Source organism: Corvus moneduloides, chromosome 24 (genome assembly GCF_009650955.1).
Source record: "Corvus moneduloides isolate bCorMon1 chromosome 24, bCorMon1.pri, whole genome shotgun sequence".
In the NCBI taxonomy this organism is placed as follows: domain Eukaryota; kingdom Metazoa; phylum Chordata; class Aves; order Passeriformes; family Corvidae; genus Corvus; species Corvus moneduloides.
In genome coordinates, this window is record NC_045499.1 from 2,388,293 (window position 1) to 2,404,063 (window position 15,771).

Sequence of the window (15,771 nt, forward strand, 5' to 3'; positions counted from 1 at the left end):
TGTACCCGCTGACGCCAGAGGGAGGGGAGGGGAGGGGAGAGGAGAGGGGAGGGTCCTGTCCCAGTCCGTCCCAGTCCGTCTCAGTCCGTGCTCCCGCAGAGCCTCAGCCGGGTGTCACCATGGTGGTCACACTGGGGTACTGGGACATCCGTGGGGTGAGTGGGGTCGAGAGGTGACAGTGCCTCTCGGGGGACGGGGGGGGGGGGCACGGGTGTGGGCGTGCTGGAGGTCCCAGGGCGATGTGGGGGTGCTGGAGGTCCCAGGGTGTGGGGGAGAGGTCCGGGGGGGCTTTGGGGTGTCAAAAGCGGGTGCTGTCCCCCCAGTTGGCCCACGCTATCCGCCTGCTGCTGGAGTACACCGAGACCCCCTACCAGGAGCGCCAGTACCGCCCTGGCCCAGGTGAGCGGGGGCAAGCGGGGTGTGACCCCCCCCAGGTCCCTCCACCCCCTCCCCCGGCACCCTCGATCCTGCTGTGTCAGGAACCAGCGGGGGGAACGCCTCCGTTTCGCCCCCGTCCCTCTCCCGCCGCCCCCACCCCTCCTGCCAGCTCTCGGGGGGGTCACCTTTGTCCCCCCCATTCTCCTCCCCGCCCCAAATAAAAGGACCTTGACCCCTCTCAGGGGCAACGTCCTCCCTTATCTGCGCAGGGTGTCCCGGGGGGGGTCACCGGCTGCCCCGGGGCAGAGCGGGGACCCCCCCCCCCAATACCCGCACCCCCCATTGCTGTCGGTACCCCGAGTGGGGTCTGGGGGAGCCCCCCCCCCCAATCTCTCTGCCCCCCCAGCCCCTGACTATGACCCGAGCGACTGGACCAACGAGAAGGAGAAACTGGGGCTCGACTTCCCCAATGTAGGTGATGGGCGGGAGTGTGGGGTGGGGGGTGTGGGGGTCACCGGGGCTGACCCGCTCCCCCCGACACCCCCAGCTCCCGTATCTCATCGACGGCCCCACCAAGCTGACGCAGAGCAACGCGATCCTGCGCTACATCGCCCGCAAGCACAACATGTGTGAGTGGGGGGGGGTCCCAGCACCCGGGGGTGGGGTCCCTGGGGTTTTTGGGGCGGGGGGGTTGACACCTCCCCACCCCGCAGGTGGTGAGACGGAGGAGGAGAAGCAGCGCGTGGACCTGCTGGAAAACCAGCTCATGGATTTGAGGATGAACTTTGCCCGGCTCTGCTACAACCCCGATTTTGTGAGTACCCCTTGGGGGTTATGGGGGGCCGGATCCCCCCCAGACCCCGGCGCTGTCCCCCCGCGTGGGGGGTGCGTTGGGGCACATGCCAGTCAGGGGGTGATGGCGATGCCCCTGGGTTTGGGGAGGCTGGGGGGAGCAGCCCCCCCGAACTGTGCCCCCCCGCGCCGTGCAGGAGAAGCTGAAGCCGGCGTACCTGGAGCAGCTGCCCAAGAAGCTGCAGGAGCTGTCGCGGTTCCTGGGCTCCCGGCCCTGGTTTGCAGGGCAGAAGGTGGGTGGGGGATGCTGGGGAGGGTTGGGGAGTCCCTGTGGGGGCTGACCCCCCCTGCCCCTCCACTAGCTCACCTTCGTGGACTTCCTGGCGTACGACGTGCTGGACCAGCACCGCATGTTCGTGCCCGAGTGTCCGGAGCTGAAGGGAAACCTGGCCCAGTTCCTGCAGCGCTTCGAGGTGAGCAGGGACACGGGACAGCCCGAGAGCACCATCTCCATCCCTGACACCCCGGTGTCCCCATCCCCGACCCCCCCACGCTGTGCCCATTGCCATTCCTGACACCTCAGTGCCTGTGTCCTTGTCCTATCCCAAGCCTCATCCTCAAATCCCCGGTGTGTGTCTCCATCCCCATTCCTGTCACCCCTGTGACCCCATCCCTGACCCGCTGGTGTCCCAGTCCCTGTCCCTAACACCCCGGTGTCCCCAACACTGGCATCCCAATGTCCCCATCCCATCCCTGACACACCAATGTCCCTGTCCCAATTCCTGACACCCCAGGGTCCATCTCTGTCCCAATCCCTGACCCCGTGGTGTTCCCATCCCTGACCCCAATACCCCGTTGTCCCTGTCTCCATCCCAGACACCTCCAGGGCCCCATCCCTGACCCCACGGTGTCCCCATTCATGTCCCCACGTGTCCCTGTTCCCCCAGGCCCTGGACAAGGTCTCTGCCTACATGCGCTCAGGGCGCTTCATGAAAACCCCGATTTTCTGGCGCACGGCGAAGTGGTGCAACACCAAGGAGTGAGGGGGTGACCCCCCCTGACCCCCAGCTCCCCCCCAGACCTCCCCAATAAATCATGGGGGACTCCCCCTTGTCCAGCCACTGTGTGGGGTGCACTGAGCTGCCGAGGGACTGTGGTGGGAGCTGTGGGAACCCCTCATTTGTGGGGTGACCCTGGGGGGAATGTGGGGCCCTCCTGGATCCCGAGATGGGGGAGGCCATTCCCCGCTGCATCCCCAGGATAAGGGGGACCCCCCCATGGAGACTGTGGGGATCAAGGTGGGGTCCCTATCGCCCCCAGGATAATGAGACCCCCCTGCAGCTTAGGGGATTGAAAGGGGGGACCCTGATGAAGCTTGAGGAGGGGTCACAGAGGGACCCATGACCCCCAGGATAAGGGGCTTCCCGTAGAGTTTGGGGGGGGTCACGGGGCTCCCAGGAAAAGGGGGAACCCATGGAATTTAAGGGGCGGCAGGGCCCCAGAATGAGGGGGCCCCATGGAGTTTGTGGGGTTGCAGTGCCCCCAGGATAAGGTGGTCCCGTGGGGATGGGTGGGGTGTGTCGCAGAACCCCCAGGATAAGGAGGACCCCACGGAACTTAGCGGGTCGCAGAGCCACGGGGATGGGGAGGGTCAGAGAGCCCCCTGTTAAAGGGCACTCCACGGAACTTGGGGTGGCTCCAGACACCCCAGGATAAGGGGAACCCCATGGAGTGTGGGGTGGTCACAGAGCCCTCAAGACAAGGGCGTTCCCATGGGGCTGGGAGGGTTGGAGAACTCCCGGGATACGGGGAACGCCGTGGAGTTTGGGGGGTCGCAAGGCCCTGCGGGGGCGGTGGGGGGCTTGCGGCGTCCCCGGGATAAGGGGGTTCCATGGGAACGTGGGGGGGGGGCACAGAGCCGCCTACTAAGGGGGACCCTATGGAGCTCGGGGGGGTCGCAGACCCTCGAGATACGGGGGACCCCCGTGGAGCTGCCGTCTCTCTGAGCCCCGCCCCGCTAAGCCCTGGTCCCGCTAAACCCCGGTCCCGTTAAGCCCCGGTCCCGCTAAGCCCCGGTCCCGCTAAGCCCCGCCCCTCTAAGCCCCGGTCCCTTTAAGCCCCGGTCCCTTTAAGCCCCGGTCCCTTTAAGCCCCGCCCCGTTAAGCCCCGGTCCCGCTAAGCCCCGGTCCCATTAAGCCCGGGTCCCTTTAAGCCCCGGTCCCATTAAGCCCCGGTCCCGTTAAGCCCCGGTCCCGTTAAGCCCCGCCCCGTTAAGCCCCGGTCCCTTTAAGCCCCGGTCCCGTTAAGCCCCGGTAACGTTAAGCCCCTGTCCCTTTAAGCCCCGGTCCCATTAAGCCCCGCCCCGTTAAGCCCCGGTCCCGTTAAGCCCCTGTCCCTTTAAGCCCCGGTCCCATTAAACCCCGGTCCCTTTAAGCCCCGCCCCGTTAAGCCCCGGTCCCGTTAAGCCCCTGTCCCTTTAAGCCCCGCCCCGTTAAGCCCCGGTCCCGCTAAGCCCCGGTCCCGCTAAGCCCCGCCCCGTTAAGCCCCGGTCCCGTTAAGCCCCGGTCCCGTTAAGCTCCGGTCCCGTTAAGCTCCGGTCCCGTTAAGCCCCTGTCCCTTTAAGCCCCGGTCCCATTAAGCCCCGGTCCCTTTAAGCCCCGCCCCGTTAAGCCCCGGTCCCGCTAAGCCCCGGTCCCGTTAAGCCCCGGTCCCGTTAAGCCCCGGTCCCGTTAAGCCCCGGTCCCTTTAAGCCCCGGTCCCGTTAAGCCCCGGTAACGTTAAGCCCCTGTCCCTTTAAGCCCCTGTCCCTTTAAGCCCCGGTCCCATTAAGCCCCGCCCCGTTAAGCCCCGGTCCCGTTAAGCCCCTGTCCCTTTAAGCCCCGGTCCCATTAAACCCCGGTCCCTTTAAGCCCCGCCCCGTTAAGCCCCGGTCCCGTTAAGCCCCTGTCCCTTTAAGCCCCGCCCCGTTAAGCCCCGGTCCCGCTAAGCCCCGGTCCCGCTAAGCCCCGCCCCGTTAAGCCCCGCCCCGTTAAGCCCCGGTCCCGTTAAGCTCCGGTCCCGTTAAGCCCCTGTCCCTTTAAGCCCCGGTCCCATTAAGCCCCGGTCCCATTAAGCCCCGGTCCCTTTAAGCCCCGGTCCCGTTAAGCCCCGCCCCGTTAAGCCCCGGTCCCATTAAGCCCCGGTCCCGTTAAGCCCCGCCCCGTTAAGCCCCGGTCCCGTTAAGCCCCGCCCCGTTAAGCCCCGGTCCCGTTAAGCCCCTGTCCCTTTAAGCCCCTGTCCCTTTAAGCCCCGGTCCCATTAAGCCCCGCCCCGTTAAGCCCCGGTCCCGTTAAGCCCCGGTCCCGCTAAGCCCCGGTCCCTTTAAGCCCCGGTCCCTTTAAGCCCCGCCCCGTTAAGCCCCGGTCCCTTTAAGCCCCTGTCCCTTTAAGCCCCGGTCCCATTAAGCCCCGCCCCGTTAAGCCCCGGTCCCGTTAAGCCCCGGTCCCGCTAAGCCCCGGTCCCTTTAAGCCCCGGTCCCTTTAAGCCCCGCCCCGTTAAGCCCCGGTCCCTTTAAGCCCCGGTCCCTTTAAGCCCCGCCCCGCTAAGCCCCGGTCCCGTTAAGCCCCGCCCCGTTAAGCCCCGGTCCCGCTAAGCCCCTGTCCCTTTAAGCCCCGGTCCCATTAAGCCCCGGTCCCTTTAAGCCCCGCCCCGCTAAGCCCCGGTCCCGCTAAGCCCCGGTCCCTTTAAGCCCCGCCCCGTTAAGCCCCGCCCCGGGCAGGGCGTGGCCGGGGTCACGCGGGGGGCGGGGCGGCGGCGGCGCGGCCATGGCGGTGTTGGGCTACTGGGACATCCGCGGCGTGAGTGGGGGGAGCGCGACCCCCGTGGGGCACCCGTGGGCGGGGGAGGGGCTGCGGGGACATCAGCGTCCCCTGAGGGGGCTGCGGGGGGTTCCCCTGCGCTTTTTGGGGAGGACCTAAGGGGTCTTTGGGGCTTCCCCCGGTCCTGTGGGGGGCTGCGGGGGGGGTCTTCGGGAGTCCCTTTGGTGTTTTGGGGAGGTTTCGGGGGGTCTTCGGGAGTCCTTTTGGTGTTTTGGGGGGCTGCGGGGGGTCTTCGGGAGTCCCTTTGGTGTTTTGGGGGGTTTCGGGGGGTCTTCGGGAGTCCCTTTGGTCTTTTGGGGGGGTTTCGGGGGGTCTTCGGGAGTCCCTTTGGTGTTTTGGGGGGCTGCGGGGGGTCTTCGGGGGTTTTGTGGGGTCCCTTCTGCGCTTTTTGCGTGACGTGGGGACCCTTCTGGTTTTGGGGGTGGGGGCTGTGGCGGTCTCCCAGCGCTTTGGTGGGGGCTGCAGGGGTCTGTGGGGTTCCCTTTTGTCTTGGGGGGGGCTGTGGGGGTCCCTCTGAACTTTCAGGGGGCAGCGAGGGGTCGTCCGGAGTCCCACTGATCTTGTGGAGGTCCCTTTGGACTTGTGGGACGGCTGTGGGGCGTTTTCGGGGGTCCCCCCTGTCTTCTGGGGGGTCTTCGGGGGTCTCCTGTGTCTTTTGGGCGTGTTGTGGGAGTCCCTCTGCTCTTGGGGGAGGCGGCTGTGGTGGACCATTAGTCTTGGGGGGGACTGGAGGGGGTCACTCTTGGGGGTCTGTGGGGTCCCTCTGGTCTTTTTGGGAGGTCTGGGGTGTCTTCCTGATCTTGGGAGGAACTGCGGGAGCCCCTCTGGTCTCTTGGGGGTCTGCGGTGACCCTCGGGTCTTTTGGGGAAGCTGTTGGAGCTCTTCTGGATCTTTTGGGGGTAGCCTGGGGTGTCCTGTGGGGGTCCTGCTGCTCTTAGGGGTGGGAGGATGTTGCTTTTGAGGGTAGCCAGTGTGTTGTGGGGTTGCGGTTTGCCCTCCCCTGTGCCTCAGTTTCCCCGTGGCACGTGCGGGGGATGTTTTTGGGGGTCTCACTGATCCCACTCCCCAGCTTGCCCACGCCATCCGCCTGCTCCTGGAGTACACGGAGACGCCCTACGAGGACAAGCTCTACAGCTGTGGGGAGGGTAAGGGGGGGGTCAGGGGGTCCCCACACCACCCCCAGCTTCTCTGGCTTTCGGGGGGGTGGACACACACACGACATCACCCAACTCCCCCTTCCCTTCCAGCTCCCGACTACGATAAGAGCCAATGGATCAACGAGAAGGAGAAGCTGGGGCTTGACTTCCCCAATGTAGGTGGTCTGGAGCTGGGGGGGAGGTTACGACTGGGGGTGTCCCAATGTCCCAGTGTCCCCATGCCCCGCTGTCCCCTGCAGCTGCCCTACTTCATCGATGGCCCCACCAAGCTGACGCAGAGCAACGCGATCCTGCGCTACATCGCCCGCAAGCACAACATGTGTGAGTGCAGGGGGGGCTTGGCTGGAGTGGGGCTGGAGCTGGGGCTGGAATTAGATTGGGGTTGGGTTGGGTTGGGTTAAAGTTGGGGTTGGAGTAGGGTTGAAATTGGGTTGGGAGTTGGAATTGGAGCAGGCTTGGAGTTGGATTGGGGTTGGGGTTAGAGTAGGGCTGGAATTGGGTTGGGATTCAGTTGGGCTTGGGTTGGGGTTGGGGTTGGAGTAGGGGTGGAGTTGGATTGGGGTACAGGTTGGAGTAGGGTTGAGCATGGGGTTGGAGCTGGAGTTAAATGGACCCACAGCCAGCAGTAGGGCGGGTTTGGGGCAGCAGGGCTGGGTCAGGGCGGGTTTGGGGCAGCAGGGCTGGGTCAGGGCAGGTTTGGGCCCCCAGTGCTGACATCGCCCGTGCAGGTGGTGAGACAGAGGAGGAGACCCTGCGCGTGGACATGCTGGAGAACCAGATCATGGACTTCCGCATGAGCCTGGTCATGGTCTGCTACAATCCTGACTTTGTGAGTGTCCTGCAGGCTGGGGGACCCCACACCAGCACTGGGAACCCCATATGGGGAGGGTGCTCCCCGGGGTGGCCGGCTGGGGCTGCCCATCCTCGCCCCTTTCCTCCCTCAGGAGAAGCTCAAGCCGGGCTACCTGGAGCAGCTCCCGGGGAAGCTGAAGCTCTTCTCCAACTTCCTGGGCGACAGAAAGTGGTTTGCGGGGGAGAAGGTACTGCCAGGACCCCTGAGGGGGATGAGGGGGCTGGGGAGGGGGTTTGTCCTCACCGTGTCCCCCCAATGTCCCCAGCTGACCTTCGTAGACTTCCTCATGTTCGACGTGCTGGACCAGAACCGCATCTTTGAGCCCAAGTGCCTGGAGCCCTTCAAGAACCTCAAGGACTTCATGGACCGCTTTGGGGTGAGCAAGGGCACCCCGAGGTCACCCCTGGGTGGGGGCTGCCGCGGTGGAGGGGTCCCTGACGCTCCCTGTGTGTCCCCAGGCTCTGGAGAAGGTGGCTGCCTACATGAAGTCCAGCCGTTTCCAGAAGATGCCCATCAATAACAAGATGGCCAAGTGGGGCAACAAGAAGTTGTAGGAGCTCAGCCTGGAGCAAGGAGGGCGGGGGGGTCCTAACCCAGCCCCCCCAGCATCCCCCATCCTTTGGGGGAACGGCACCACTGGCAAGAAGCCCCCCAAGATAATAAAGCGCTTTAGATGTGGCACCCTGAGCCCCCCACAAGCCTTGTGGTGTTGGGCAGGGGGGCACTGAGGCAGCCCCCACCCATGGTTGGGGGTTGGTGGGTGTGGGGTGAGTGGGGGTCCCAGCCCCCCGCGTGGCAGGTTTGTTTTGAGGGGCACGAGCTCAGCCCTCGTTGCCCTGGAAAAGGAGCCCTGTGCCTCCCTTCTTCCCACTCCCGCTCCTCATTAGCACATTCTTAATAAGCTCTAATGAGGCAGCCCTGACAAAGGCTGGGGGAGGGAGGGTTGGTGCCCTGCCACCCACCCAGGGTGCTGAGTGGGGTGGGCTGGGGACAGCCCTGTCCCCTGGGGCCCCTCGCTGCCATCAACTCACAAAGATGGGGACCAGGACTGTGCCTTGGGTGCTGTGGGGGGTGAAACGCTGTGTCCCCCTCCCTGCCCTGTCCCTATTCCCCTATTCCCCTATTCCCCATCCCTCTCCCTGCCCCCCGGGCTCCCCCCAGACTCTGCACACCCCACTGCTGTCACTTTTATTTTCCACATCAATCGCTTTACATTTTGGGGGTGCAAGCTCATCTCACAGCGCCTGGCCCCGCTGAGGGGGGTGCCTGCCCCCCTACTTCCTTTGGGTGGGGGAAGTCCCAGAAGCCTCATGTCACTGGTGGCTTTGAGGGAGACGTTCTCTAATTTCAAGGAGTGGTTCTCTGTTCTGGGAGGGCCAGGCGGGATGTGGGGGGTGGGTTCCCCCGCAAGTCCAGCCGTTCCCAGGGTGCTCCATCCGGGGAGGCGTGGGGCGGGGACGTGCTGGGGACAGCGCGGCCGCGGTGGCTCAGTGCCTGGGGCCGATCTGCAGGGAAGGGGGTGGGAGAAGTGTGTGTGTATGGGGGGGAGGAGGAGCTCCGGGCTGGGGAGGGGCTCCGGGGACGGGTCACCCGCAGGATCAGTCCGGGAGTGAGGAGGGGGCGCGGGGGTGGAGGTCCCTCACCCCCAAGGCCAGCCCCAGGGATGGGGAGGGAGCGTGGGGCCGAGGGTCCGAGAGTCCCGAGATGGGGTGGGGGTACGGAGGTGGGGGTCTCTCACCCCCAGGGATGTCCTGATGGGGGACAGCTTGAAGAGGACCCTCCGCCACTCCTCGGGACAGACACCTCGCAGCTCCTCCGGGCTCATCTGCAGCAGCTCGTGCCCCCGCAGCACCCCCAAAGTCCGCACCGTGCTGCGGGGGGGGGGGGGGGGGAAACGGGGAGGGGGGGACGGGGTAAGCCGGGCTTTCCCCCACCCCCAATTGGACCCACGCGGGTTTTGGGTGGGAAGGGGGGGCTCAAGGGACCACCTACATTCGCGAGAAGCCCTTGTCCATCAGCCAGGCTGTCACCTCCGCCGGCGAGGAGTTGGGTTGCAGTGTAGGGGGACTGTCCTGGAGCGGGGGACAAAGGGAGGGGACATCGGGGTAGTCCCCGGCCACCCCCTCTTGCTTGGGGGGGCGCGGGGGAGGGAGGGCAGAGAGAACACCCACCTGCCTGGCGCCGTGCCCCCCGTCGTGCCCCGGCTCCGGGAGGGGCTCCAGGATGTTGCCAGGGACGTGCCCCCTGTCCCCCCACTCGTCCTGCACCAGCCACCACTTCCTCTGCTGGTCCAGGACCTAAGGGAGGTGGCAAGGGGGGCAGGGTGGGGGGCCAGGACCCCAAGGTCCCAACTTCATCCTCCCCACGAGCAGCCAGGGAGGGGACCCCCCGATTCTACCTGCAGCGTGTCCCCCTTCCTGACGCTCAGCTCCTGCGAATTCCTGGCCTGGAAACCGTACAGGACTCGGACGAGCCCCTGGGCAGAGAGGGGGGGTCTGGAAGCGGTGAGGGGGGTGATCAATACCCAGCCGGGGGCCGGATCTTGCCCCAACCCTCTGCATCCACAGGGAAAGGGGGAGGCTTACACTTGGCTGGGATTGTCCCTCCAGCCGGTGCCTGGTGACTGTGCGGGGGGCAGGGACAGGGAAGGGCGTCGCAAGTGAGTTGGGGAAACTGAGGCAGGCGGTGGGGCGTCCTGGAGGGCCCCGTGGCGTTCCTGCTCCAGCACGGGGGGCAGCCACCCGTCCGAAAAAACCGGGACATACGCGGACACCCGGGCGCTGTTGGGGTACTCGGCCCTACAACCATCGGGGGGGGACGCCGGGGTGGGTTTTGTGACCCCCCCTCAAATCCAGACCCCCCTTTCTCGGTGTCGGAGGCCTGGACCCCACCTGGACCTGTTCCAGGCAGTGCCGAGGCTTTTCCAGACGCCGTAGTCGTCATCGCTCAGGGTCTCCTCAAGGAATTCCAGTGCCTCCGGCAGCAGCAGCGGAGCCTCCACCGCCTGGGCCAGCCCGGGGCTGGGGCAGTGGTCCAGGACCTGCAGGGGACGGGATGGAGCAGCACCCCCAGACGCACCCCCCAGGATGGGGGGAGTGTGGGGGGGTCCCCACCTGTCTCACAGATTTTGCGGGGTGGGACCCGCTTTTGGGGGGCACTCACGAAGGACAGAGATGAGAAAATGAGGCGCAGCAGCTGGGAGGGGTCGGGGTCCTTCACGTAGCGGTGGGTCCGTCCCTGAGTGTGGGGAAAGGGTGTCCCTGCGGAGCCCCCCCATCCCCACGGAGCACCCCGATCCCCACACGGCCCCCCCATCGCTACAGAGCCCCCCAATCCACCCGCAGCTCCCACCCCTACACGGCCCCTTGTCCCCATGTGGCCCCTCCATCCCCGCACGGCTTCTCCAACCCCACAGAGCCCCTCAGTTCACCCACAGCTCCCTCATCCCATGCAGCCCCTTCACCCCCACACAGTTCCCTATCCCTACACGGCTTCCCCATCCCCATGGGCCCCCCATCCCCACAGACCCCCTTTCCCCACACAGTTCCCCTGCTGTCCACAGCCCCATCCCCTCACAGCCTCCCACCCCCACACAGCCCCCCCCATTCCCACTGAGCCCACATCCCCCCCACCCCACAGCCGCCCCCATCCAGCCCGGCGGGACCTACCATGAGGTTGAGGGCGTATTTCACCTTCTGGAAGAAATCCGTGTACTCCTCCTTTGGGGGCAGCGCTGGAGGGGCAGAGCCGGGGGCTGGCACCGGGCTGCCCACGCCAGAACCCCAAGCAGCCCCTCAAGGACACTCCCCTCCCCTCCCACCTGGCTGCTTCTTCTGCTTCTTCTTCTTCTTGCTGGCCGAGCCCAGGGTCATCCTCAGCTGGCCCATGAAGAGCTCCAGCTCCCCCAGGACGTGGTTGAGAACCTCCTGTGGGTGCGGGGGGGACGGTGAGTGCTGGGTGGGAGCTGGGGTGTCCCCATCCGTGGGGGGTGGGGGTGGGTCGGGACTTACAACATCTCGGTCCACCTCGGACATAACCTGGGGGGGGCGTTTGGTCCGCAGCATCTGCGGGGGGTCCGGCGCACCTGGTGACACCACGGGGTCCCCAGCATCGCCCCCTGCTCCTGGGGAAACTGAGGCACGGTGCAGCCCCTCCCTCCCTCTCTCCCTCCCCCCCCGCGAGACTCACGGTAGTCCGAGGAGCGCAGCCCATGCTGGGGGGGTCTCCCACGCTGGGGGGGCAGGTGGTGGTCGGGCTCGAGGGGCTCTGCCCAGCGCTCCGGGGCCGCGTACAGAGGGGCCGGGCACAGAGGGGCCGGGCTCTGCGGCCGGTCCGGGCTGCTCCGGGGCGAGGGCGGTGGGGAGGGGGGAGAGGAGGGTGAGCTGAGCCTGGGGAGGGGGTACGGGTTGGGGAGACGGGTTTGCGTGTGGGGTAGGAGTGGGGCTGATTGCAGGGATGGGGGTGGGAGGGGGGGTGTAAGCCCAGTGATGGGAAATGGGGTGGGAGCACGCTGGGCCCACGGGGATGAGGGGAGACCGAACTCATGGATGGGGGTACGAGGGATCCGTGCCCATGGGGATGAGGAAGAGGGGGTGGGAAGGGGGGGAACTGAGCCTGTGGATGGGGTGGGGGGGTGTGGGCCCGTGGGGATGGGGTAGGAGGGAGGCTGAGCCCGTGGATGGGGTGAGGGGGTTGTATTCACGGGGATGGGGTAGGATGGGGGGACCGAGCCAGGAGCTGGGGTACTGGGGCAAAAGGGCCCCCCTCCCCCTCAGGAGGGGGTCTGCACCCGCAGGAAGGGGCTCTTTGGGGGGCACTGGGGCAGGGACACCCCACTGCCAGACCCACCACAACTCTGGGGGACGAGACTTGGGGGCCCAGTCCAGCTGTCCGCAGGGAGGGGCTGCAGAGCCGCGTCCCCCCCATACCTGTGCCCATAGTGATCCCTCTGCTCCTCCTTCCTCTGCCTCAGCGCCTTCTCCAGGCTGCTCCTCAGCGTCTCTGCCTGACACGGACCCCCTGCCATCAGCGCCCCATTCCGGGGGGGCTGCCCCCCATTCTTCCCCCCCTCAGGGCTCACCCCCAGCCGCTCGCACTGGAAGAGCAGGACGCTGGTCCCCGGCGGGTTCCTCTCCTGGACGCTGACGGCCAGCACCGTGTTGTCCAGCCCGGTGGAGCATCCCTGCACACTTCCCAGCGGGAAAGTCTCCAGCTCCTCCTGGAAGGGGGAAAACGGGGTGCTCAGCCCCCCCCACACGAATGGCTAGGAAAGGGTTAAAGGGGTGCAAGTGGGATTGTGGGGATCGGGCATGTGGGGTGCAAGGTTTAATGGGGGTGGTGGGGGGTCATAGGAGGGGGATGGCAGAGTTTGGGGGGCTGAGTCTGGGGGCGGAGCAGGGTTGGGGGTGCCAGACTGGGGGTGCCAGGGCTATAGGAGCTGCCAGGGTTGGGGGGCAGTGGGGTTATAGGAGGTGCCCTGTGTGGGGGGAACTGGGATTTGGGGATACCTGGGCCAGGGGGGACCGGGATTTGGGGCCTCCCATAGCCACGGGGTCCCAGGATTCAGGGAGTACCCTGGCAAGGGGATACCAGGCTTTGGGGATGCCCTGACCAGAGGGTACCGAGATTCAAGGGGTGGCCTGGCTGAGGAGGCTGAGGGTGCCTTGCTTGGGGGATACCAGGATTTAGGGGGTACCCTGGCCGCGGGGGTACCAGGCTTTGTGGGGTCACACAACCAAAAGGTTCCATGGGGTGGAAAGGGCCAGAGGGGTTTGGGGGTGCCCTGGCCGGGGGATACCTTGCTCTCCACATCTCTCAGCACCAACTCCTGGTCCTTGACTTCCAGGATGACATCCTGCCCCCAGATCCGCCCCTGCTCCTCCAGGCCCTTCAGGCGCCTCAGACAATCCTCGGCGCTGCGGAGATCCCGCTCCAGATGCATCGTGAGCAGGTGCTGGGGGGACAGGGACGGTGGCACAGGGGCCCCCTGGCAATGCCGGGGGGCGCGGGGCAGTTTGAGGGGGCTTCTACCTCAACGTGGTGCTGGAAATCGCTCTGGAGCTTCAGCACGGTCTGCCCGTAGTCCTTGCGCTGGTCTGCGGGGACACGCAGGGTGAGGTGACAGGGACAAGGTGGGGACGGTAGCGGGGGGATCAGAGGGGTTTTTGGGGTGCTGCCCTCACTCACTGTAGATGCTTTTCCCGGTGAGGCGGACGAAGCTGTTGGAATGTCGCAGCGGGGACCTGTCGTCGTATTCACCCCTGGGTGGACAGAGGGACCTTTACACCCCCTGCACCCCCGTCCCGCCCAGCCCTCGGGGTCCCCAGGGTGGGACCCGCCCACCCCGCTGGCCACTCACCGTGACGGGGCGTTGCTCCAGCGGCCGAAGGGGTCTCCCATCCTGCCGGGGAGCAGCAAGGGCGTCTCGATCCTGCTGGGGGATCCTGGGCATGGTCCTTGTGTCACCCCCGATGCGCCCCCCAACCACCTGAGGGACGCGCCACCCCTCCCCCCACCCCGGCGGTGCCGTCGCCCCGGTGGCCACCAGGACCCTCCTGACCGTCCATCGCCAGTCGCCCCGCTCCATCCCAGCCCCAGCGGCCGAAGCCAACCCCCATGTCCCGAGATGGGGTCTCTGTCTCGGGGTGTCCCCGCTCACCTCGATCGCTGCCTTCGCCGCTCGGGCTGTGTCCGCGGAGGGTGACACGGGCAGGGGACAGGGCTTGTCGTCAGCACCGCACCCACCTGCTCTTTGCCCTGTCGTTAAGGCGGGGGAGGGACGGAGGGGACACAACAACCTGGCACCGCCACCACCTCTCCAATCACCCTGGGCCCCCCGCCCCGCGGCAGGGCGTGCTGGCCCCGGGGCACCCAGCGGCGAACGCAGCCCGGGGTGCCCCCGCCCCAAGGTCCCCCGCCCCCGGGCTGGGTGTCGGTGACGTCCCGCCTGGCAGCACTCAACCCTGTCACCCGCAGGACTCTGTGCCCTTGCCCGCGGGGTAATCCCGGGCTCACCCCAAAACTGTCACTGCCACGAAAATCCTCCCAGGGTGGTTTGTGCCGAGGAAGGGGCCGGGTCCGGGATTTGGGTGAAGGGTGGATGCAGGGAGTCATCATCCCCAGAGCCGTGGGGTGGGGTCAGCTTGGCCGGGAGGACACTGGCTGGCCGGGGGTCGTGTCTGTGGGATCGGAGTGACCCGCGGAACCCCCTCTGCCAGCACAGAGTTGTGCGGTTTGGGCTCATTTTAAGCCTTTTGGCTTCTTCGGTGCAACTTGGGGGGTGATGGATCAGCTGGGCCGTGTCCCCTGCGTCCCTGAGGGTCCCATCTGTGCCCCCCAGTCCCTCAGGCTGTCACATCCCGGCTGACCTCCTCTCTGCTTTTTTTTTTCCCAGGTTTGTGGACCAAACTGACCCCACCCAGGGAGGGTCCCTGGCGTCCTGTGCCCCCCGGGTATTACGCGGAGCAGGCGAACCGCTTTGGGAGTGTTCGGGGAGCTCGGCAGACACGCAGGGGCAGAACCGGGGGGAATGGGTTTTGGGGAGCTGTGAATTCCCCCCAAAAGGGAGCGGGGAGCGGGTGCCGGCGTTGGGGTCGTGCCTCAGTTTCCCCATTCGGGGAGGGGCAATGTACAGTCCCCACCTCGGCCACGAGGGGGAAGCACGTCCCCGCGTCGCCCCCGTCCCCCGATGTGTCACCCCCCAGATGTGTGTCCCGCCAGATGTGTGACCCCCATGTGTGGAGCCCCAGATGTGTGAGCCCCCCCAAATGTGCAGCCACCATCCCCAGATGAGGAGCCCCAGATGTGTGACACTGATGTGTAGCTCCCCCAGATGTGTGACCCCCCGAGGTGTGCAACCCCCCCAGATGTGCGACGCCCCCAGATGTGGAGACCCAGATGTGAAGGGTCCCAGGTCCTTCTGACCCCACCGGAGTCCCTGCCGCTGGGGACATTTGGGTGACACTTCTCGGGGCAGGTTGGCACCAGGGGCCGCCTCTGGTCCCCGTGGGGAATTTCGGGTCACATCCCCCCAAAATCCCAGCCCCCCCCCCACCCCCATACACGGCTGCGAAACCCCCTCGGCAGCACCCAGGGCACGGCAGGACCGCGGCCCGTCCTTTCCCACCCCCGGCAGGGACAGAGTGCTCGCCCCGCCCCGTCCCAGCTCCTCCCAGTCACCCCACTGGGTAAGCTGGGAATGGCACGAGCTGCAGATACACTGTAAACCCTCCTTTTTATTGTTTTTCTCCTCAATTCCCAGCCACAGGCAACACTGCCCTGCACACCCCCAACCCGGCTGTGCCCCCCTCGCCCTTCCCCAGGCTCGGGAAGTCCCCAGGGGACACCAATCCCCTCGGGAAGAGCCAGGAAAGGGCACGAAGGCTTCTGGAGACACAGGAATCTTTCCCCATGTCAGGCTTTGAAACCGCCAGCATCAAAATGTGCAAAATCTGTGAAGTGGCCCCAAAACGCAGCTGCTTTGGGGAGGGAAATGGCCTCATCCTGCACCCCCTGTTCTGCTCCTGGGGAGGGCACTCCACACCCACCAAGGGGACAGTTCTGGGGATGACATCCTGTCCCCACTGGGGACACCTGATCAGGCTCTACCCCATAGACAGCACGGGGTTGGGGCATTTTGGGGGGTCACCAGGCAGAGTGGACCACGGAGCCACCAGAGTCTGGAATTCCCGGTGACACATCGCTCCCGGCCAGGTGCCATGAGGCCGCGGGGCCG

The 15,771-nt window shown here is 66.3% G+C and overlaps 3 protein-coding genes across 3 annotated transcripts; 2 read left to right on the forward strand and 1 right to left on the reverse strand.

Annotated features, from left to right (window-relative positions):
* Window positions 1–46: 46 nt before the first annotated feature.
* On the forward strand, window positions 47–2,291 carry LOC116455249 (glutathione S-transferase 2). The gene is made up of 8 exons (XM_032132854.1): window positions 47–155; window positions 324–399; window positions 785–849; window positions 926–1,007; window positions 1,092–1,192; window positions 1,368–1,463; window positions 1,533–1,643; window positions 2,118–2,291. Exons 1-8 carry the CDS (start codon window positions 120–122, stop codon window positions 2,211–2,213), a joined length of 663 nt encoding a protein of 220 aa, XP_031988745.1. The 5' UTR covers window positions 47–119; the 3' UTR covers window positions 2,214–2,291.
* A 2,609-nt stretch (window positions 2,292–4,900) lies between these two features.
* LOC116455457 (glutathione S-transferase Mu 3-like) lies at window positions 4,901–7,724 on the forward strand. The gene is made up of 8 exons (XM_032133377.1): window positions 4,901–5,006; window positions 6,097–6,172; window positions 6,275–6,339; window positions 6,424–6,505; window positions 6,913–7,013; window positions 7,129–7,224; window positions 7,303–7,413; window positions 7,496–7,724. Exons 1-8 carry the CDS (start codon window positions 4,974–4,976, stop codon window positions 7,589–7,591), a joined length of 660 nt encoding a protein of 219 aa, XP_031989268.1. The 5' UTR covers window positions 4,901–4,973; the 3' UTR covers window positions 7,592–7,724.
* Window positions 7,725–8,214: 490 nt separating this feature from the next.
* EPS8L3 (EPS8 like 3) lies at window positions 8,215–13,476 on the reverse strand. Its single transcript, XM_032133521.1, has 18 exons — window positions 13,396–13,476; window positions 13,224–13,297; window positions 13,068–13,132; window positions 12,835–12,990; window positions 12,118–12,255; window positions 11,966–12,042; window positions 11,226–11,425; window positions 11,048–11,121; window positions 10,858–10,963; window positions 10,706–10,770; window positions 10,200–10,274; window positions 9,929–10,077; window positions 9,623–9,835; window positions 9,436–9,532; window positions 9,209–9,334; window positions 9,030–9,109; window positions 8,776–8,908; window positions 8,215–8,542 (listed from the first exon to the last, which is right to left on the reverse strand). Exons 1-18 carry the CDS (start codon window positions 13,434–13,436, stop codon window positions 8,525–8,527), a joined length of 1,887 nt encoding a protein of 628 aa, XP_031989412.1. The 5' UTR covers window positions 13,437–13,476; the 3' UTR covers window positions 8,215–8,524.
* Between the last annotated feature and the right edge of the window lie 2,295 nt (window positions 13,477–15,771).

Bases quoted from the DNA above. Each gene is read 5' to 3' on its own strand.
- LOC116455457 (XM_032133377.1), top strand. From the start codon at position 4,974: ATGGCGGTGTTGGGCTACTGGGACATCCGCGGC. The intron at 7,225-7,302 runs GTACTGCCAGGA...CAATGTCCCCAG, and splicing joins AGTGGTTTGCGGGGGAGAAG to CTGACCTTCGTAGACTTCCT. The intron at 7,414-7,495 runs GTGAGCAAGGGC...GTGTGTCCCCAG, and splicing joins ACTTCATGGACCGCTTTGGG to GCTCTGGAGAAGGTGGCTGC.
- EPS8L3 (XM_032133521.1), bottom strand. From the start codon at position 13,436: ATGGGAGACCCCTTCGGCCGCTGGAGCAACGCCCCGTCACG. The intron at 11,426-11,965 runs GTATGGGGGGGA...CCCCCTCCCCAG, and splicing joins AGGGATCACTATGGGCACAG to GCTCAGCTCACCCTCCTCTC. The intron at 9,335-9,435 runs GTAGAATCGGGG...CACCTCCCTTAG, and splicing joins GGAAGGGGGACACGCTGCAG to GTCCTGGACCAGCAGAGGAA.
- LOC116455249 (XM_032132854.1), top strand. From the start codon at position 120: ATGGTGGTCACACTGGGGTACTGGGACATCCGTGGG. The intron at 1,008-1,091 runs GTGAGTGGGGGG...CCCACCCCGCAG, and splicing joins CGCCCGCAAGCACAACATGT to GTGGTGAGACGGAGGAGGAG. The intron at 1,193-1,367 runs GTGAGTACCCCT...CGCGCCGTGCAG, and splicing joins TCTGCTACAACCCCGATTTT to GAGAAGCTGAAGCCGGCGTA.